Here is a 22,727-nt window from a genome sequence, read left to right on the forward strand (position 1 = left end):
TTTCACTATTTTTACTTTTTAATTATTTTCACAACATTAGTGCGGCATAATGGTTTGTGCTTACAACTCTGGAGACCCGGGTTCGATTCCTGCCTCGGCCGTGAAACCCAAGCCACACTCTCTCAGCCTCAGGAGAAGGCAAGGACAAACCTCCTCTGAACCAATCTTGCCAGGAAAATCCCAAATAAATTTGCCTTAGGTTCGCCGTAAGTTGGAAACGATTTGACGGCAAGTGACAACAGCCAACGTAAACCATCCTCCCGCCGCCAAATTCATGGCGCATTATATTTCCTTTCAGAAGGTGAGAAAAATAAAGCGAAAAATAACAATTCCTTCCATTCTTGCCTTTGTTGATTGATGGATCCGCCCTAAAATCCTAAAATCATTTCTGCAACCTCTGCAGCCCCCTTTCTGTCAAAATGAGTGCTCTTACCTCCATCCTACTAGTAACATTTTCACTTACCTCTTAGTACAAAAGAATCTAATTTTGGGTATTATCTAACTAACATTAATTAGCTTGCAATTATCCCTCCCCCGCCACACTTTCACCTTTAATAATTCTACAACATCTTTCTATCTTTGGTTTGCCTTTTGTCTTTTATCGCCATTTCTGTCTCCGGCTCATAGAGCCTTGAGCCCCAACGTTGGGAGAAAGGCGGAATATAAGAAAATAACATAATGATAGATAGATAGATAGATAGATAGATAGATAGATAGATAGATAGATAGGCAAAATGCAAAGTGTCAGACTAGGGTTACATCCAAGAGAAGCTGACATACACAATCCAAAATGTGCATTTCTTCGGAGACGCATGCCCAAAGAATATCTTGTTCAACCTCTGCCATTGCTTCAAATGGATGCCTCAAGATGCCACGGTTTTGCTTTCTCCAGATTTAACTCCCGGCTTTAATGCTCTGTTTGGATTTATTGTAATTTTTGTTCATTACAGGATTTATAAATTGCCTGGAGAGGCCTTTGGAGCAGATAAGACAGAGCCAAAGAGGTATCAATCTGCCGTTTGGTCAGTTAATCACAGCTGATGAAGCTCTATACCAGGAAAATAGGAGATCGACTGAATTATAGCTATCAAATGATACTAATAAATATACAATCCTCAGCACCGCGAATCCCAGAACCGCCAAGGTCCCGATGGTTAATTTTCATATATCTTCTTGAAAAGGGAATTGGGTGGTAATAAAAAAGCCAAATTACCAAGGAAAGCGAGCTCCAGCACAAATAGAAATGCGCTCCAGAGTTGTTGTTTTTCTAGCGCTATGGACTGAATTCAGAAATAAAAAGCCAATGAAGAGAGAAAGGACAAGACTGTGGCAACCAAATGTGGGAGCAGAGTGGAAATTCAGCTGAATATTGACCCTAGAATTAGCCTTGTCTTCCATAATTATTATTAATAATAATAATAATAATAATAATAATAATTTATGTTTATCTCGCCTCTTCCAAGGATCAATTCCATACATAATGGCAGCCGGCCTATTTACAGGGACCTTTCTACGCTGCACACTTATAGCCCTTGTTGTTGTGAACACAACTAGACTTTATTTGTCATTGGTCATTTGTACCCAGCAAGTGTACACTAACAGTTTTCCCATGGAACACTGAAATAATAATAATAATAATAATAATAATAATAATAATAATAATATGTATTTGTGTCCCGCCTCTACCTGTATTGGATCAAGGCAGGACACCTTGGGCAAGTTACACTGTCTCAGCCTCATAGGAAGGTAATGATACAATACATCTGAATAATACATCTTGGAAAGAGAACCGTAGAAGAGGGTTGCCATATGTTGGTGTTGACTTGAAGGCACATAAAAAGAAAGCCAGTGTGGTATGGTAGCTTGAATGTCGGACTAGGAGTCTGAAAGGTTGGGATTCAAATCCCTACTCAACCAGGGTAAGCCACTGGGTGACCCTAGGCAGGTCACAGTCTCTCAGCCTCGGAGGAAGGCAATGACAGATCTCCTCGGAGTAATTAATCTCACCAAGAAAAGCTTAGGAGAGAGTTGGAGTCAACAGGAAGGCACATAATGGAGTCAGATGGAAGGTGCAAAACAAAAAATCAAAGACATACAAAAAATTAAATCACAATAAAACCAGACTTGAGGATGTTGCAAAAGTTACCCATATTCTAGGATAAAGAGCATTCTTGCAGATAGCATTGTTCCTCGTTCCTTGCAATTAACCTACTTTAGTTCCTTTCTCGGCATTGTCTTTTCTAGAAGGTCTGCCAGCTATTGTATTAAGTGATGCAATCTAAAATTGGGGCATTTAGGCGGATATGTATTTTGTTATTTCAAACATTTCCAACTCATCCTTAAGCCTCCAGTTTTTCAGGCTCCCAATGGGGCTCTGGTTTGGCACAAAATGGAAAAGGTGGGGAAAAAAGAGCAGGATCGTAAACCCAGGCACCGGTTTTTAGTGTTATGAAGAACGACATTGGCAAAATGGGAAAACACTTCAAGGGAAGCAACGGGCCAAAGCTTGCTCAATCCTTTCTGGGATGACTGCCACCAAAGGACAAATAGGGATGGAAATATACCTTTTGCATAATTTTTATGCTCACTGAAGGTATTAAGCCCTAAAACGAACAGCGCAACAGGGAAGATGGTTGCGGAGACACATGGCCTGCATCTGCAATGCAGAAATAATCCAGTTTGACATCACTTCAACTGCCATGGCTCAATGGTAAGGGATAGTGGGAACTGTAGTTTTCTGTGGCACCAGAGCAAAGGTAAAGTGGTGTCAAATTGGATTATTTTAACAGCGTGGATGCAGCCATAGGGTGTGTGTACTGTACCCAATCTTATTGGAGAGGGGGGACAGAAATATATTATTATTATTATTATTATTATTATTATTATTATTATTATTATTACAATGGGTCCTTGTTATCTGCAGAGGTTCAGTTCCAGGACCCGCCGTGGATAACAAAATCCATGGATGCTCAAGTCCCATTCAATCCAATGGCATAACAAAATGGTGTCTCTCACATCAAATGGAAAATCAAGGTGTGCAATAAAGGCAATCCATTACTCCAGGAAACTTTCCATTCGTCATGCCCTTCTGATACATTATTGAAATTTTAGTCATTCTTCTGATACATTACTGGAATTTTAGCCATCCTTGAGAATAGACAAGGTACAGCATCTGGATTAGGCACAGACGCTTTCTCTTTTCTTTCCCTGGCCTTGGGAGACAATCAGACACTTGGAAAAGAAAAGCAATTAAAGTTACCCTAAGCTTCCCTGAGAGATAATTAAGGGGGAAACTAGCAATGCTTCAATGCTATGCCTCTCGATTCCCTTTTATTGGACTCATATGTCCCCCGTCTCTAAAGCACTGCTCCGGTGAGCAAACAAATCCCCCAGGGAACGCATGCTTTGTCTACCCAAAATAGCATGCCATTTCTCTTTGGGACTGAATGGGTTTGGCCAAATGCGCATCCCTGTTGCATTGTCCTCAGGTGCTCTGATTTTGCAAGGTGAAGTATGTCTCTTTGCTATGGACAGAATGAAATATGGCTAGGACTGGTCAACCCATTTCAAAGAAGTGGAGGCAAGGAGGGCAAGTGAATTTACTCCGCACAGAAACCCCTCAGATGGACTCTCAGCCATGGTCTATCGGCACCTATGTTAAAAGATACACACCTTGGAGCAATATATAAAAGAGTGAGAGACGGAGGGGTGTAGTTGTTTGAGTGTTGGAAATAATGTTGCAGCTGCCATTACTGATCAGAAGTCTAGTGGGTCCTTGGTATCCGCTGCAGTTTGGTTCCAGGACGCTCCATGGGTACCAAAATCTGTGGATGCTCAAGCTCTATTATATACAATAGCGTAGTAAAATGGTGCCCCTTATATAAGATGGCACAATCAAGGTTTGCCTTTTGGGATGTATATTTTTTGGAGTCTTTTCAATCTGTGGATGGTTGAATCCATGGATAAAAAAAATCTGTGGATACAGAGGGCCAACTGTATAGGAATCTGTCCCACTTGTGACCAAACCAAAACTGAAACTCAGAAGAAGAAGAGGAAAGCAACTGTCTGAGAAAAGTGAGTGCCAATGGGTTTCAAGACCATCTTGGATAGCTCTTCATTTGGGCACCATCCGTGTATAGGCTCTTCCGAATAGCCCATCTCACCTGAAAAATCTGAATTACAAGGGAAAGAATTGAAAAACAACCCAAGGGCGACTTACCTAGTGTTGTCAGAGTCGATGGTATGGAAAAGCTTTTCCAGTTCCTCCTCATTGAGAGTCCCGTCAGAAAAAAAGGCTTGGAATTCCTCCAAGGATAGCTTCCCGTCATCTGTAAGCAAGAAAACAGAAAGTGTTGCAAAAAGTCAAAGGCCTGTTACAGATTGCCAAAATAAAGCTGCTTTGGGTCTCTTTGGAGGTATGCTGTTTAAATGATGCATGCATCCTAAGAATCCGGAAGCTGCACCAAAGCTGCCCTCCAGTGCTTAGGAATGGAGTGTGGCTTTGGCGCGACCTCCGGACTCTTAGGACCCATGCATCATTTAAATAGCATACCTCCAAAGAGACCCAAAGCAGCTTTATTTTGGCAGTCTGTAACAGTCCAAAGTTACACATAGACCACAACATTAAGGGTAAGGCTATAAATCATTGATTTACTAATTGGAATCACAGTGCTATCTATCATTGTGTTGTGTTGAAGGCTTCCAGGTTGTACCAACTACAACTCACCCAATGAAGTGGACCAAATAAAGAGATAGTTATGGGTACTTCACTGACGAAGAGGGTGACCAGATGGAGGAGAAGGCACCCCAAAATGTAGGCCATTCAAGAAAAATGGAGACCATTCCCAAATAAAAGCTACAAATGCTCATCTAAATATAAATGCAGGCTTCTTAGTCATACTCAGAATGGAGGACCTTTGGAATTCCTCCTAGACAGAAGGTTGAAATGTAGGACACATTCTGGAAAAGGAGGACATCTGGTCACCCTGACAATGCAACCAACCACGAGTCCATCAAAATGGAGGTGATCTATTTGATCTGCAAAGTTGTTAGCAAACATTTCACAGCAAACCATAAATCAGTCAACTTCCACATCTCTTGGTTAAGCCAGACCTTGTGGGAACCAAAGCAAAGTGAGTTGGAGTAATGATGAAGAAGCACTAGGAAAAGTTTTCTCATCTCAAGATTTAACCAACAATGAACACATAAGCAGGTACTAAGCCTTACTCAGAAGGTTAAACATCATCGCAACACATCCGCCACAACCTATTAAAGTTTACATCCAGCGCTAATGCGGATGGCGTAAAGCACATTTAAGACCCTGTTCGTTCGAGCTGTATATCTATAATTGTGTTTTTTAATAAAACTCACAGTGAGAAGAACATTAAGCTGCGCATTGACAGAACACAATAGACAAGGAGGACTGTTAAGACGCAAGGCGTTTTGCGAGATAACGCAGGCCAATATCATATAGTGGCAAACTTGGAAATGATGATGAAAACACTCATGGAAGGGGGGGGGGGAATAAAATAAAATCTCCCAATGACTAGCTGTAAAATCCCGCTCCTTCAACCAGCACAAGCAAAGATAAGTGATGCTGAAATTGGATGACTTTGTATGGTAGGAGCCTTATCAGGAAGGACACGGAGAAGTAAAGCTGAAGACGCAGAAAGGTAAGGCGATGCTATGGGCAGGATAAAAATATAAGCCTGCTTTGATATAATTCAATATCCAAGAGTTTTCAGAGACTGCAAATGAACTGTAATGTGGACAGCTTCAGAAACATTAAGCCCCGTAGGCCAAATCCTATTAGGAATACATCATGACTTTGGCGTCAGGATCACTTAATGCGTGAATGGTAAAGAAAGAAGAAATAGATGCTTTTCTTCCTCTAGATGGATATTCAGAAAGAAAGACAGAGAAAGACTTCCTTTTCCTATACAATGCACAACTACTTTATAGGACTCACAGCCATATTTATTTAATCCTGATGATATATGATATATGGTGGATATACTTATGGAGCATGATACCTTGGCCTAAGCCAGCCCTGTTTAGCAACAAGAGACTTGTGGACACCTCTGACATTACAGAGTGTGTGGAAGCATTGACTTCATGCCCGGTTTGTAAGTTTCCAGAAGTTGCTTCAAGAGGGAGCCAGCTAACCCAATAGGATGCTGCTAACTAAAAATCTTGACGCTGAACTTCCCAAGAATCAGAGACGGAGCAAGAGATTCCTAGGCAAGAGACTAGTGTGGAAGTCTCTCCTGCACAACAGTGTGACTGCCTCCCTAGCTTCCAGCGAGTTGCATATATTTGTGAGAGCATGCTAAAAACTTGTGGTTTCTATTCAGTCCAAGGCTGCAGCTACACTGCAGAATTAATGCAGATTGACACTGCTTTAACTGCCATGGTGCCATGCTATAGAATTCTGGGATTTATAGTTTGGTGAGACGCTTAGCCTTCTCTGTTGGAGAGCTTTGATGCCACCAGCTTCCATAACAGTGAGCAATGGCAGTGTTAAACTGCATTAATTCTGCAGTGCAGAAGCAGCCTAAGATTTTGGGCTGGCTCTGTCCCCAAGGTCCTGCTTCCTAACAAAAGCTCCTATGTTCTAGTTATCGCACCAGATCAGGGAGCTGTCCAAGGTTTCTTTGTACTGTTCTTTCCCCGTCTTCCCTTTGAATTCTGTCTGAAACGGGATCAATGCTGAGCAATTTGGATTTTTGTTCCAACCCAGCACAGTATTTAGGGCTTTACACCAGGCCCTTAGTATCTGCTGGGGTTTGGTTCCAGGACCCCCGATGGATCCCAAAATCCATGGATGCTCAAGTCCCATTCAATACAACGACACAGTAAAAAAGGTATCCTTTATATAAAATGGCAAAAATCAAGATCTGGAATTTACATATATTTAAAAAAATATTTTCAAGCTGTGGCTAGTTGGATCCATGGTTTAAAAGATCTGTGGATAGTGAGGGCTGATGATATTTGTCACAGAGGCAAGAAGTATATGGGCTTCCAGGTATTGCTGGACTGAAGGCCCTATGATCCTTTACCATTAGCTATGCTGGCAAAGACTAATGGAATATTCAGTCCAAGCATTTTCACATTGCAAACCGCATGAGAATTGGCCAACCTGGCTAATGGTAAGGGATCATGGGAGTTATAGTCCACCAACACTGGGAAGGCTATTTACCATGCATTAAGGAGGGCAAGCAAAATGTACCACTTGGGAAGGAAATGCTGCAAAGGAAGGGAATAAGAGACCAACCAACTCACTGAAACGAAATGAGACACACTTCGCCTCAACGCCCGCTGTGATCTTCCCAGTACGCTTCGAGACCTTACTTAGTATAAAACCTTAGTGCTTGCTTTAACAGGAAATTAGGATTTTGTCACCAAATTAGAATTTTCTCCTGACGTCTGTTCTTTCTCTCCGCTCTCAACTTGACGCTAGTAGTCCAATTACAGTTTTACAGGATGCTTCACAATGGCTGGGGGGCAGAATATGTGGTGAGGCAGTTATGGTTAATTGCCGCTGGATGTGCGGCGTGCGCATTTATTACAAGCTCTTTCCAAGTGCTCCCCATGCCCCTTGCAAAATGATATCCCCAGCTGAGAAGTTTTATGAACAAAGCATCCTTGCATCTCAAACCAGTTTTCTCTCTCTCTCTATCTCTCTTATGAATGGCCATAGTTCCACTATAGGCAGCTTGAAGCCTCTATAGATTTTGGTTCATAAAACATTGTATCTATTCCTTGTTCTGGAAAACTTAGGAGATGCTCGGTGGGGAGCTATGTGGAGCTGTGGATAACAAAATCCATGGGTGTTCAAGTCCCATTAAATATAATGGCAGAGCAAAATGGTGTCCCTTATATAAAATGGAAAATCAAGGTTTGGAATTTATACTTTTTTGGAATATTTTCAAGCAGTGGATGCTTGAATTCATGGATTAAAAAATCCAACTATATCAAACTTGACTAATTCTGCAGTGCAGCAGCAGCCTGAGACTAAGGTTTGGATCTGTATAACTATATAGCTTTAAATTGTTTAAACTGTTTTAAAACTGTTCCGTTATACTGCTTTAAAATGTTCTAAATTGCTCTTCATGCTTTAAATTGTTTTAAATTGCTTTTTGTCTGTATACCACCCTGAGATTATATAATATGAGGCTGGGTAGAAATATTTCAATAAGGCAAAATAAAATAAAGCAAATGCCTATATTAGCCAAGGGAGGCAAAGTGCATTCAATGGGCCGCACCAGCTCCAGGGCTCCTAGGGTCAAAAACCATTTGCCCCAAATGGCTTCTAGGGGATTTGACAGCATTTTCACTATATTTTGAGGCTATTCTGTTACCTGAACATATTGATCTCCATTGCGCGACGGAGTTTTCTCCAGCCGTCTACTCCTAATCCAATTCAGTTTTTACAACTAGCATCCAACCACATGTCTCCTGTACCTGTGGATGTATCTACATTGTAGAATTAAAGCAGTTTGACACCACTTTAACTGCCACGACTCTATCCTACAGAATCCTGGGATTTGTGGTTTGGTGACGCACCAAAGCCCTCCAACAGGCCAGTAGCAAACTACAAATCCCAGGATTCTGTGTCTGTCATGGCAGTTGAAGTGGTGTCAAGCTGCTTTCATTCTGTAGTGTGGACGCACCCTCCTCAAGCACACAATAACACAAAAATCTCATCTGCTCTTTGCCTGGATTTTATCTCTGAGAGCTTCCATCTTTGGATAGGAGAACCTCTCTCTGCAAAGGAAGAATCAGATGCATAACACACTGGTTTAAGTCTGGTTTGTGCAAATTATTTGGATCAGAATGACTGATGATCTTCTCCTTCACTCAGTCCTTCTCTTTGGTGGAGGAACAGAGTGGAGCCAATGAAGATATTAGAGGAAGAGAAAAGGCTAGAGAACAGGAGAATAATGGAAATGGGTGCAGAGACAGCTGTTCCATCATGATCTCTCTTTTTCTCTATCACACACAAAACACAGATATAGACACACACACACACACTAAACCATTTCTCCCAAAGACAGAATATCAAAGAAGCCCTGTAAATTTTTAATGCGTGTGCTACTTCACTTTTGCTGAATGCACACTTTTCTCCCCCACACTTTTAACATGATATATAAGTGTGTGAGTGTGTGTGTGTGTGATAAATAAGGGACTTTCATAGGCTTGCGGCAGTTATCAAGCCACATCAACACAGCATGTCTATGCCCCAAAACCCCAGGATCAAAAGCAAGGCCCAGTTGTCAGAAGATGTGAAGGGGTGTCATATGGAGGATAGAGCAAGCTTGTTTCCTGCTGCTCCAGAGAGTAGGACTAGGGATCAATGGATACGAAGTACAGAAAAAGAGATTCTGCCTAAATATTGGGAAGAACTTCTTGATAGTAAGAGCTGTTCAACAGTGGAATGCACTCCCTTGGAGTCTCCTTCTTTGGAGGCTTTTAAACAGAGGCTGGATGGCCATCTCTTGGGGGTGCTTTGATTGTGAGTTCCTGCATGGTAGAGAGTTGGACTGGATGGCCCTTGAGGTCTCTTCCAACTCTATGATTCTAGATTGATGTAAATGCCTAGCCCACAATCATATCTTACATACTCCCTTTTCTCTTTCTCTTTTTCTCTCGTCTTCCTTCTTTCTCTCCTTCCTTCCTTTATCCCCACCTTCCTTCTTTTCCTTCCAATCATTCTTTTTAAAAAAACCAATAAAAAAGAACAAAATACAGCTTGGATTTAAAAACAACTGAAACATTTCTTAGGTCTCCAGGGAAATAAGAGAACAAGTCAAACGCAACGCTCAAACATACGGATAGCGGCGCAACACAATGCTGAATGAAACGGAGATTTCGTGGCAATGCTACAGCAATTAGGAAAAGGTACTGCCTCGCCGAATGTTATTTGCTTTGCAGAAGAGACCTCCTGGTGGGATCAACGCAGTTTCTTGAAATGTAAACCCCCTTCTCGGTAATTGCGATGGCATGCTTTACAAGTGTTGGATCCAACTTCTTTTACATAAAGGAGATTCATTAAGAACAGATGCTGTGTTTTTTGCAAAGGTCAGTTTACTCACTCAAGAGTAAAACCGATTAATTGATGGGGAAAATTAATTTTTAAGCACTCTGCCAACACTGGGGGGAAAACACACAAAGAGATGCCACTTTCACAACCAAAGTGGCTGTAAAATGGGCCTCCGTGGGCGACATCCAAGGGTGTGTCTACACTGTAGAAATACTGCAGTTTGACGCCACTTTAAGTGCCGTAGCTCTATCTTATGGAATCCTGGGATTTGTCGTTCTACAAGGTCTTTAGCCTTCTCTGCTGGTACCCCTCAAATCTATAAATCCCAGGATTCTGCAGGATGGTGCCATGGCAGTTAAAGTGGTGTCAAAGTGCATTATTTCTACAGTATAGATGCACCACAAGATTGAGCCAAATGTCTTCTGAAACACAGTTTTTGATGTGAAAGAAAGCATGGAGGAATCCCATGTCCTTAGTTCTTCCAAAATCAAGTTTGGAAATGTCACACTTTGGACTGCAGCTCTCATAATGATGTTGTTAGTATAGCCATACTGGCCAAGGGCAACTGGGAATTGTAGTCCAAAAGAATCATTTCTCAAGCCCTATCCAAAAAGCATCACCATCTCTTCTCCTTCCTACCAATTTGGAACGCATTTGCAGGCCTAATTTCTTGAGCATTGGCTAGGAACGGGGAAATCCACACGTTTATCTTCCTCCACATCTTAATTCCTTATCTCTGTTCATGTGTTTCCCCAGTGCTTAAAAAACTCTGGTGTTAGAAGATGCATGAACAACACCCCAGCTCAAAGAAATAATGGCACTCTTGATGAGAGCAACCGAAAACAAATGATGACAGATATACAACATACAAATAGGAAAAAGAAATGCACAATGTTTACAGGGAGTGCCATGGGACTTCATTCTATGCATTATATCTGAGTCTCTCCATCCCTTCCTTGTATGCTTCCCTCCTGGCTTTTATTAGAGAATAACATTCAGAAGGCAGAAAACCACGTCAATTAGGCAGCAATTTGCCCTCTTACAAACGATACTGCCAGCCGCTAATGAGGATCTCGCCGTCGCCTGTCAAAAACACCTCTTCTTTTCCCTCGTCCCCCAAATGACCTATGAAATGCCAGGTTCCTCATTTGGACATGACAAAGAAATGTTGAAAGTGAAAAACATCCCTTCTTTTTTTTTAGTGTTGGAGAGACTTGGTACATGGCAAGCTCTTGCTCCCGAGTCTGGCACGATTTTCACTGCCATCACTTCAACCAAAACAACTTGGTTGTGAAAAGTTGAGTCTCCCTTCTCTGAAATGCTTGGAGACCAGAAGTGTTTGGGATTTTGGAGCTTTTTGGATTTGGGAATATTTGCATATACAGTGGGCCCTTGTAATCCGATGGGGTTTGGTTCCAGGATCCCCATTGATAACAAAATCCGTGGATGCTCAAGTCCCATTAAATACAATTGCATAGCAAAATGGCGTACCTTATATAAAATGGCAAAATCAAGGTTTGCCATTTGGAATATATATATATATATATATATATATATATATATGGAGGGCTGACTGTACTGTACATCATGAGCTATCTTGGAGATGGGACCCAAGTTGAAACACAACATTCATTTATGCTTCATAGACACCTTGTACACATACCATAAAGGTAATTTTATACATAGTATTTTAAATAATGTTGTGCACGAAACAAAGTTTGTGTATACGGAAGCATCTGAAATATATTACAACCTCACATATGTAGGGATCCCCAATGCAGTAGGCAGCCTAGTTTGTTTCCAGGGCTAGGAGGGATGAGAAGACCTGTGATCTGGGCCAATTCCTATTCCATGCCTTTGGTCAATATAGAATTGTGTCAAACATGCACAGAACACCTAATTGAACCCACAGCACCAGCCAAATGCTTATCCAAGGAGGACGCTTGGCACTCTCACAATATTTTCATTCTGTTTAATACATTCGTAACATGTCTTTCATGGGAGAAATGAGACCCAATGCAATAGAACCTGATAATGATCCATTAAGTTACATCCAATCCATCAGTGTGCATTGAATCCATCAAAACTTTTTTACTCTACTTGGGGAGAAAGCCATAAAAGAAATCAAGCAAAATTTGGCCACATAGAATCATAAAGTTGGAAGAGACCCCAAGGGCCATCCAGTCCAACACCTTTCTTCTGCCATGCAGAAACTCTCAATCAAAGCATACCCGACAGATGGCCATCTAGCCTCTGCTTAAAGACTTCTAAGGAAGAATACTCCACATGTGTGTCTGTCCAACCTGCTGGTTGGATTGTGGCTGTGGCAACCTTATGCCAAGGCCCTGATCCAGCCTTTGGAGGGCACAAAAAGGAGCCAAAAAAGCGTCTCCTTCTTGCACCCTCCAAAGAGTGCCATAGCCACGGCAGCCCCTTTGTATTAATAAAGTTACTAATACTCTGCCACTGAGTTACAGACCTTCCCTTATCAAGAATTATATTAGGCTTATTTCCCCCCTAGCTAGGCACAAAGAACCAATATGTACCTGTTCAAAAACTGCAGCAGTGTTGACCAACATCTGCATACAGACTTACTCATATGCATAATTATATTGCTTGAAATCCATGCATTACTTGATTTGCAGGAACAATGGGCAAATAGGCTCCCGCATGCCATTGGAATATTCTACCCGTAATGACTAATTAAGAATGCAGAACGTGTACAAACACTGTAATTAGAAAAGCTGCATGCAGAATGGGAAGAAGGGCCTGGAGTGGGAGGACTCCACCGCTTTCTCCAAGACTCACCAGTTTGCAAAGAACATGCCCTTCAGATGCTCACCCATATTAAATGTTTATTGCATGCTGCCTTCAGCATCAATGAAACTGGGCAAAATACTGGATCATCACTTATGCCTTTCTACCACAAAGTGCAACTCCGCTTCCTCATTATAGAATGGAGGTGACCCTGGATTTTCAAGGGAGGATGGCAATGGAGGAGAAGCCATGGCAGGTTCAACCATGGAGGTCCTACCACTTCAGCTATAGCCCCAGAAATAGTGTATCTGTCACCTGAGGACCAGCCTAGTACTGGATGGCCACCAGGTTATGATGTGGCTATAGCATTTGTGTGTGTGAAGTAGCTTTGACCAACACTAGAAGCCCAAAATGACTAAATTGAGGGTTATCATCCTTTGGACTCATCATGGCACTGCATGACTCACTGGGAAGACCACATTATAAATGGTAGAACTCAAAGGCATAGCCATCTGGAAAATTAGTATGTAAAGGGACCTTGTTGCACATTTGAGTCTAGCTGAAAGAAAGAAGCTGGGAGCATGAGCTTTCGTAGCATCCAAGGATGTAGACTCAAGTCTATGAAATGCCTAGGAGAGTGTTTTCTCTAGGAATCTCTAGGTCCTCCAGCATGACTCTATGGTCAACTTCCAGCAGTCATGCTGGAGGACTTAGATAATCCTAGAAAGAATACATTAATCAAATCTGTGAATAATTAAATCCTCAAAAGTCAAAGCTGCAGACATGGATTTCATTTGCATTGTATTTTAATGCAATAGTTAAGACTTTTCCAGTCTTGACCAACTGAGAGCTGAACCAATGGTCATCTTGGTACAGCTACCAACTCATTTGCTCTGACTGGACTTTGTTGCACCGCTTCAGAGAAATACTTTATACCTTCCTACTGCTTCCATTCTGAGATCTACCAGGGTCATCCTCCTGGCTGGCAATAAGGTCCTTGTGATCTCAAATGCGACGGCAGCTCTATAAATGTTTCATATTGCCCTTTTCACGCTGCTCTTGCCCAACGACAGCAAGGTCAAAGAGGCTATCGCCAATTAAGCCTTTCAGGCCTATGTGTTCCACTGTGTGGGAAAAATTCCTTTAATAAGTCATAGCCCATTAATCGAGTCATGCCTCTGACAAGGAACACGTGGAGGATGAGCACAGGGCAGATCCTCTGTCCTGCTTTCCTCCACGAATCATACCATCGAGGCCATTAAAATCCCCAGCCACAACAATGTCATCTCGCTCACATTTGTTGCTCCTGGTCTTGCTAATGAGGATCGGGAAAGGAACGGCACATCTCCTAAACCCACGGAGAAAGTGCGCAGGCTCTTCTGGGTTGTCTGAGATCAAGCCTTAATTGGTGGGTTTCAAAGAAAGGAAGGAGTGTTTGAACACCACCAGATGCTCTCTGGATCAAAATAGCTGGGTTTCCATGCCATGCTTGCCCCACACCTTCCACCTTGTTCTGCCCATAGAGCCCACACACAGACAAAGGTACAGCGCCGAGGCAGCAAAATTATTGCCCTTTTCTTCTTTTTGTTGAAATTTTCAAACGATAGCAATCAGTATATCTATCAGAGTTCCACCATCCGCTTTTTAATAGGGCCTTTACATAGAAACCACACCATTAAAACCAGTACCGGTATCATGTAGTTCTTCAGATGTTGTTGAACTTCTGTCTCCATGTCATCCACTCAAGGAGTCCAACAACATCCGGCGTGCCTCAAGATGGTCACTTTTCTATTAAGGATTGCTAGACTTAACCAGTATTCAGATCTCCTTAACACTGGAATGCATGCACTTGTTATTTCCCTCTAGAGCTGAAATGAAGCTTCGTCCTTTTTAACATAGGGATGAATTTGCAGGACCTGAGCAGAGCACTTGAGGACAGGAGCCCTTGGAGATGTCCATCCATAGGGTCGCCATGAGCTGAAGTCAACTGGAAGGTAGTTAATAACCACCACCACCAAGAATAATAAACTATAGACCTCAAATTTGGAAAAATTTGGTTTCAAAACTTGCTAAGAAAACCCTATGACAGGGTCCCCGTAAGTCAGAAACAACCTGAAGGCAAACAATACATTTTTAAAATCTTTTCCCCCACCCCACATATGAATGTATGACTTTGAATGAATTCTGATTTTAAAAAATGTAGTGAAACAAAATATTCACCCTTCCCTATAAGGAGCTCTTTCTGCCTTTGTTTCATGAAAATCAGAAGAGCTGAACATATGCTTAAAGCAAGTTGCTCTAATCATCTGAATAGACTAGAAAGCTGGGCCAAAGCTAACAAAATGAAATTCAACACAGAGAAATGTAAGGTACTTCACTTAGGGCAGAAAAATAAAATGCACAGATATAGGATGGGAGACACCTGGCTGAATGAAAGGGATATGGGAGTCCAAGTAGACCACAAGTTGAACATGAGTCAACAGTGCAATGCGGCAGCTAAAAAGGCCAATGCAATTTTAGGCTGCATGAATAAAAGTATAGTGTCTAGATCAAGAGAAGTAATAGTGCCACTGTATTCTGCTCTGGTCAGGCACCACCTGGAATATTGTGTCCAGTTCTGGGCACCACAATTCAAAAAGGACATTGAGAAACTGGAGTGTGTCCAGAGGAGGGCGACTAAAATGGTGAAAGGTCTGGAAACCTTGCCCTATGAGGAACGCCTTAGGGAGCTGGGGATGTTTAGTCTGGAGAAGAGAAGGTTAAGAGGTGATATGATAGCCCTGTTTAAATATTTGAAAGGATGTCATATTGAGGAGGGAACAAGCTTGTTTTCTGCTGCTCCAGAGAACAAGACCCGGAACAATGGATGCAAGCTGAAGGAAAAGAGATTCCACCTCAACATTAGGAAGAACTTCCTGACAGTAAGGGCTGCCCAACAGTGGAACAAACTCCCCCCGGAGTGTAGTGGAGTCTCCTTCCTTAGAGGTCTTTAAGCAGAGGCTAGATTGCCATCTGCTGGGGATGCTTTGATTTGGATTTTCTGCATGGCAGAGGGTTGGACTGGATGGCCCTTGTGGTCTCTTCCAACTCTATGATTCTATGATTCTATGCTCCTTAACAGAAGAGGCCACCTCTGCCATTTGGATACAGTGACTAAAAGATAAGCAGATTTAATTTCCTTTCCTAACAACTTTAAAATCCCCTTCTGCCTTCATCATAAAAAAGCTTGTCACATTTCCCAGTCCTGAACAGAGATGATTCACCAGAGGTACTCCACTTGTGTGGGCAGTTGTCAAGTTGTTGGGTTTTCCCCTCCTCCTAATGCAGAATAATGCAGGATAATTGTAAAGATGCTTTCTTAACTGTGGGTTCACTTACAGAAAGATGGAGAAAACTTAAGGGAAAAGTAAAGCTTGGCAGATCACAGACTTGGAACAATTACTATGGCAGGTCAAAGAAGAAAAGTGCAAAGGCAGGCCTCATGCTGAACATAAAGAAAACACAAATAATGACCATGGAGGAACTACATACATTCAACCTAGACAATGAGGACATAGAAATAGTTAAAAGAGTTGCCATACCTTGGACCAAACACTGATCAGAATGGAGACTGCAGTCAAGAAATCAGAACAAGACTAGGAATGGGAAGATCCTTGGAAGATCAAGCCTGAAATCTACCTCTAGTAATGGTAGGGAAGGAGAGTAACTTCATGGGGGAAACAGAAGCTTTGTTATTGCAACTTCGGCTGCATCCGTGCCGCAGAAATAATCCAGTTTGTCCCCACTTTAACTGCAGAGCTCTTGTGCCTCAACAAACTACCATTCCCAGAATTCCATATTATTAAGCCATGGCAGTTCAAAGTGGAGTCTGCGTTATATCTGCAGTGCCAATGCAGCCTAAGCGGATTCGAACCAGACATCTCAGTTTAATAAAGTACCTTTAAGAGCTGATGAATATTACAGGTGTTCCTCATAAGCGTTTGACACAGATGCAAACAAAATCTTCTGTTCCCTTTTAACAGACTATAGGGAATTATGGTTATCCTAGAATTAAAATGTGTGTTGATGAAAACTGTACGCAAAAGCTGCCTTATAGACTTGTGTGGCAACAGCTTTTGCCTTTACAGGAAAGTATCCCTGCAGACTATTTTGGTCTATGGCCATAAATAAATAGATGACGATGATGATGGATGATGATCCCGGTGAGAAGAATTCTGGAATGATGAGACTATACCGCCTTTCTCCCAAGTTGGGACCCAAGGCAGCTTACAACCTTCTTCTTCATGTTCTATTCTGTGCAGAACATGCAACCAGTTTCTTTGCACAGACAATGCTATTTTTCTGTACAAATCAACCATGCACAATTTTTTAATTTTTGCACAGAGCAAGTCTCAGACTGCAAACAGTCACCAAATGCTGCATGGTTTTCAAAGAGGCGCTCGCAAGGAGAAGAAAATTGCTGAGACTACTCCTTTGAGAAGAATATTAGCCAAGAATCACGTCCTTAGGAGGAACAACAGCTTGGCTGAGCCACTGTGAGTAGTTGAGCATGAATCCTTGCCAAAAAGATCTACTGCTGAGTACAGCTTTCAAAGTACATCTGCCCCTAGGAAAAAAAAAATATGTCTGCTTGATCTCAAATCTAATGAAAAATTTAATGCCTTAAATTCTAATCCAGCCATTTTCCGCATGCGCCGCTGCAAAATTAGACCGGCAATTAGTCACCCGCCGGTGCCTCCTGGGCTATTTTTACACTTCGATCCATCACAGCGTGATTTTCCTTTCGAATGATCGAGCGAAATGTTAGGAGATGGCAACGCGAAAAGCGGAGGGAGTGTATAGGTTAGGCAAGATACGGCTGCAGTAGAAAGTAGTCCTCAGGTAACGATGTTCATCAGGAAAGCAATTAAAATTTTATTAGAAGTACACGGCTGCTATGATTTATGTACTTTCTATTAGCTTGCCCAGAGCTTGAATTCCTCGAACAAAGGAATTATTCAGGTCCTCATTTATTTTGCTCCAGTGGCAGGTTGCAAGAGCAATGGGGTAATAACTTTACTACACGCTCGAGGGGTAGCTCTGGGCCCAATGGTGCAATTGGTGCTTTTTTCCCCTCTCTAATTTTAACAAAAAATACAAAAAAAAAAAAAATGAACACCTATTTCGAACATTGAAGACAACTGCAAGGCAAAATGAGAGAGATAGCAACTGGGAAGCTAACTTTAAAATGGATGGGCCACCTCCAAGACGTCGTCCTCCACTTCTCTGCTTAATTCCTGCACCTCCATAAAAGCCATAGTGACCTCCTTAATAAAGTCCGTCCATCTGTGGCCTTCCTTTCTTCATACTTCCCTCCACCTTTCCCAGCATTATTGTCTTTTCCAATGAATCTGTCCTTCTCATGATGGGTCCAAAGCACGACAGCCTCAGTTTGGTCATCTTGGCTTCTTCCAGGAGGTTTCCAGCTTGACCCATTTGTTTGTCTTTTTGGCTGTCCATGGGATCCTCAGCACTCTTCTCCAGCATCATATCTCCAATGAATGGATTTTCTTCCTATCTTCTTTAACTCTCCAGCTCTCACATCCATCCATAGCAAGAGGGAATACGACGGCTTGTACGATTCTAACTTTTGTGCTCAGTTGTGTACAGTATATCTTTGCATTTTAGGATCTCCTCTAGTTCTTTCATAGCCACCCTCCCCATCCTTAATCTTCTTCTGATTTCCTGACTGCATTCCCTGTTTCTATCAATGTTTGATCCCAGATATTGGAATTCTTTTACTATTTCTATTTCTTCATGGCCTAGGTTGAACTTGTGAAGGTCCTCGGCGGTCATTATTTTGGTTTTCTTTATGGTCAACATTAAGCCTGCCTTTGCACTTTCTTCCTTGGTCTTCCTTAGTAGCTGTTCCAGGTCTTTGAGGTTTTCTGCTAGTATTTATGGTGTCATCTACCGATGAGATTGTTGCTATTTCTTCCTCCTGTTTTCACTCCTCCTCCTCCTATGTCCAAGGCTGCTTTGCTTATAATATGTTCTGCATGTAAGTTGAACAGATAAGGTGAAAGGATGCATCCTTGCTTGACCCCTTTTCTAACTGGGAACCATTCTCAGTTTCTCCATGTTCTGTTCTGACAATAGCCTCTTCTTCTTATAGTTTCTTCACGATGACTATCAAAAGTGTGAGCGCTCCCATGTCTTTAAGGCCTTCCCTAGTCTTTCATGATCTATGCAAGCAAAGGCTTTGCTATAGTCTATAAAGCAGTTGTTGATTTTCTTTTGGAATTCCCTGGTGCGCTCCATTAGCAATAAATACAGCAGCAGAAATACTACTCAGTATGCAAAGGGATCTTGGAGCACCCTTGAGACCGACTGAAAGAAAGCGGCTGGGAGCATGAGCTTTCCTAGACTTAAGTGTACTTTCCTCACACTCATCTACAAAAGTTCATGCTCCCAGCTTCTTTCTTGCAATCAATCTCAAAGGTGCTACAAGATTCTTTTGAGCACTGATTTTCCAGACTAACATTGGCTCTGTTTTAAATGTAACAATTAGTTGGAGAGTTCCTTGCCCACAGGCTCACAATCTAACTGGACACAACATACAAGGCAAAGGGGATGGGAATAGGGTTCAGTGGTTCATGGTTGACTCCTGCTAATCCAGAGGACTATGCATTGGATGATGACTCTGGAGACCAGGGTTCGAATACCGACTCGGCCATGGAAGCCCACTGAGTGACTTCAAGCAAGTCACACTCTCTCAGCCTCAGAGGAAGGCAGTGGCAACCCGCCTCTGAACAAATCTTGCCAAGAAAACCCAAGGATAGGTTTGCATTAGGGTCGCCATAAGTCGGGAATGACTTGTAGGCATGCAACAACAACAGAAACCTTTCTTACAGTCTTTTGGTCTGCCTTCTTCCATACATACTTCCCTCCAAGGCACAATGAAGGGAACCGAAAAGCTCATTATCTTCCATTTTAACACTGTGCATTTTTAATATCACGTCACCCAAAATAATCTCAGAAAGAATTTGATTTTGGTCCATCCATTCAAACTCTCTCAGGAAATGAGTTTATGAATTATATATACACCGCTGTTGTTCTTATTACTTCTGCACTTAAAATCCTGGGGCTAGGTCACTGGAAATTGTAATAAGATTCTCCTCCAAGGGTCAAAATCCAACTGTTTACTCCAGGCAGAATAGGTCCGATGAATTGATGGAACTGACAAAAAATACTGACTTGCCAAATTCCTATTGATTAAATGGGTCTGCTCTGGTTGGCCCCGCGATAATAGGGAAGATGCACTTCAAGATGATGAAAACAGAGGTTTCATAGCTAAGAGGCCGGACTCATTTCAGCTTATAGATGCTTTAAGACCAGATACTTGAGTCTGCTGCCACTACTCCAGAATTAATGCAGTTTGGCACCATTTTAAATGCCATGGCTCCATGCTGTGGAATCCTGGGAATCTGTCGTCTGTTGCAGCACCAAATCTCTCCTACAGAATTGCATACCATTGAGCTATGTTTATTAATGGTAGCAAATGAGAATTAAGCCCGCCTCAAGTCTGAATTTGTGTGTAGTTTAGTTAAGCAATTTTAATAATTGCTGGTCAGTTTGGACAACAACAACAATGACAACAACAACAACTTCTATCCCGCCTCTCCCTATGGATCGTAATGGACATCACTAGACTGGATCTTGTTGTGGTTGTGTGCCTTCAAACCATTTTCAACTCATGGCAACCCACTATCATGGGGTTTTCTTGGCAAGCTTGGTTCAGAGGAGGTTTGTCGTTGCCTTCCCCTGAGGCTGAGAGAGTGTCACTTGCCCAGTGGGTTTCATGGTTGAGCTGGGATTCAAACCCTGGTCTCCAGAGCCCAATGGTCAAACCACTACTGGAACTATGGTTTCTTAAATAGAGGTTTTCTGAGTCTAACTAGTGAAGCCTGAGTTTCTGAACTTGGTATCCTGCTGGACATGACACATGGTGAATGATCAGGGATGATGGGAGTTACAACCCAAGATCATCTGAGACGGTTCGCAGCAATAGACCTCTAGCTCTTTACTCAAAGGTAATCCTAACTGAGTTCCATAGGAACTAGATGCCAAAGCAGAATGTTCAACAGCCACCGATGGAGATTTAGAAACACAGATAAACCCAATTTCACGCAATAATCAGACTTTAATTGCGATTACAACTGCTAATTGTTTCTTTATTGTTTTCTTTTGCAGATTAACGTCAGAACTGTAATCCTCTCGGAGAAAGCAACGATTAAATGTATTAGATGGGTAAACTGAAATACTCAGACAGTGAGACCAAGGCTGTGCAAATCAGCCCTAGGAATCTGACAAGCTAATGGGCTTTGGCTTTCTTACAATATGACGGCCTGAATTATTAACTCTAATTCCCTGCTACCCCAGGAAACGCAGTTTGCAGAAAAGTGATTAACAGGAAATTGGGAGGACTGGAAATAAGGGCTCACAATGAGAATTAACTTCCTAAGAAAGACGGAGATGGAACCACAATAGGCTATTTTGCCAATATGCTTTGCCGTCTTTTCATACTTGATCTTGACAGAACTGATAATGCATTTCAGTGCCTCTTCCTATGAAGATTTGGATTACCAACTCTTGGGTAATTCATCTGCTCTGAGATAAAACAGATCAGACCTGAGAATAAAACTTCTTATAGACAATGGAAAAAGCAGAGAGGAAGATACTAGAGGCTGAATGAGGTTACAGGGCATGCTACATTTTGTAAACTACTATCAGAACTGGGAAATAATGTGTTATTTGTAATTAATTCCCTTCACTCAATTAAAAAAGCCATATTTAACTTATATTATGATTATAACAATGAACAGTAATATCAGTCCCTGTAATGCCATTCATTTTCTAGTTAGGTGTAACTTCATTAAATGATTAAATGAAATGATGGAGGAGGAAGATCACATGGTTCAAGTGCCGGCGCATTCTGAACCTTGTGCTCTGGTGAGGACAAGGTAGATGGGAGGATTGTGAGTTTTGTGGCACAAACATGTAGTCTTCCGATTTGTTGAAACTTTCATCCATTTCAGTGCTCCAGAGTCGCCTTTTGTAGCAGGATTCTCCCAGAGCCAGGCCTACAAGGCATGCATTCGACAACATTGTCACCACACCAGAAGAGTTGTGAACAAACTTCCAGGTTTCAGCCAACTGCCATGTACAATTTTTATTTTGTTTTGTATGTATCAAAGGTTCCCAAACTATGATCCTTGGGATGTTTTGGACTTCAACTCCCAGCAGCCTCCGCCAACCTAGCCAATGGTCAGGGATGCTGAGAACTGATGTCCAAAACACCTGGAGTACCAGAGTTTGGGAATGGCTGGTCTATACATGTGAAAAATGGCTGGGATCAATATGGCCTCCAAATTTATTGCATTATATACATTGCAAACATGGAGAACTGGCAACTGCTCAAAATAAAATGCCTGCTTCATGTGAATAAATGAGAGTTTTATGTTTCAGCCACTGACTTCTAGATCTGAGCTACATCTCATGATGATCTTACCGCTTCAAAACACAAGTAGGATATACCCTCCATGAATGCTACCTAGCTCAGGATGAGGGATGCAAACCCACTGCAAGTAGAAACTTTGCAAGGAGAAATGTTCCACCCCAGATTTTTGTGCTCATCTTCTGCTTCCAGGGAGAGTATCAGAGGTATGTAAGTACCAACTGTCCTCACACTGACATGGGGCTTTGTGGTTTTTGCTTTTGCAATTTATTCATAAAGTCCGAGAGCAAAGTCGTTACACAAGAAATCCATTAAAACATCGGGTGCACTTTTCTCAGTGCTTGCGGCCCTCTTGGGAAACCTCAAACCAAATCTCCTTGTACTGCATCCAGCTTTGATCAAATGCAGAATCAGCTTGTTTTATTAAAATCC

At 42.0% G+C, this 22,727-nt stretch overlaps 1 protein-coding gene across 1 annotated transcript in view; it reads right to left on the minus strand.

The window, feature by feature from the left end:
• Positions 1–22,727, minus strand: part of NECAB2 (N-terminal EF-hand calcium binding protein 2) — an 84,420-nt gene that overhangs the window by 46,543 nt on the left and 15,150 nt on the right. The window contains exon 3 of the mRNA XM_042438526.1: positions 4,220–4,328. Coding sequence (XP_042294460.1) covers positions 4,220–4,328 — 109 coding nt within the window. The remainder of the gene's footprint in view (positions 1–4,219; positions 4,329–22,727) is intronic.

This window comes from Sceloporus undulatus, chromosome 8 (genome assembly GCF_019175285.1).
Source record: "Sceloporus undulatus isolate JIND9_A2432 ecotype Alabama chromosome 8, SceUnd_v1.1, whole genome shotgun sequence".
NCBI classification, from domain to species: domain Eukaryota; kingdom Metazoa; phylum Chordata; class Lepidosauria; order Squamata; family Phrynosomatidae; genus Sceloporus; species Sceloporus undulatus.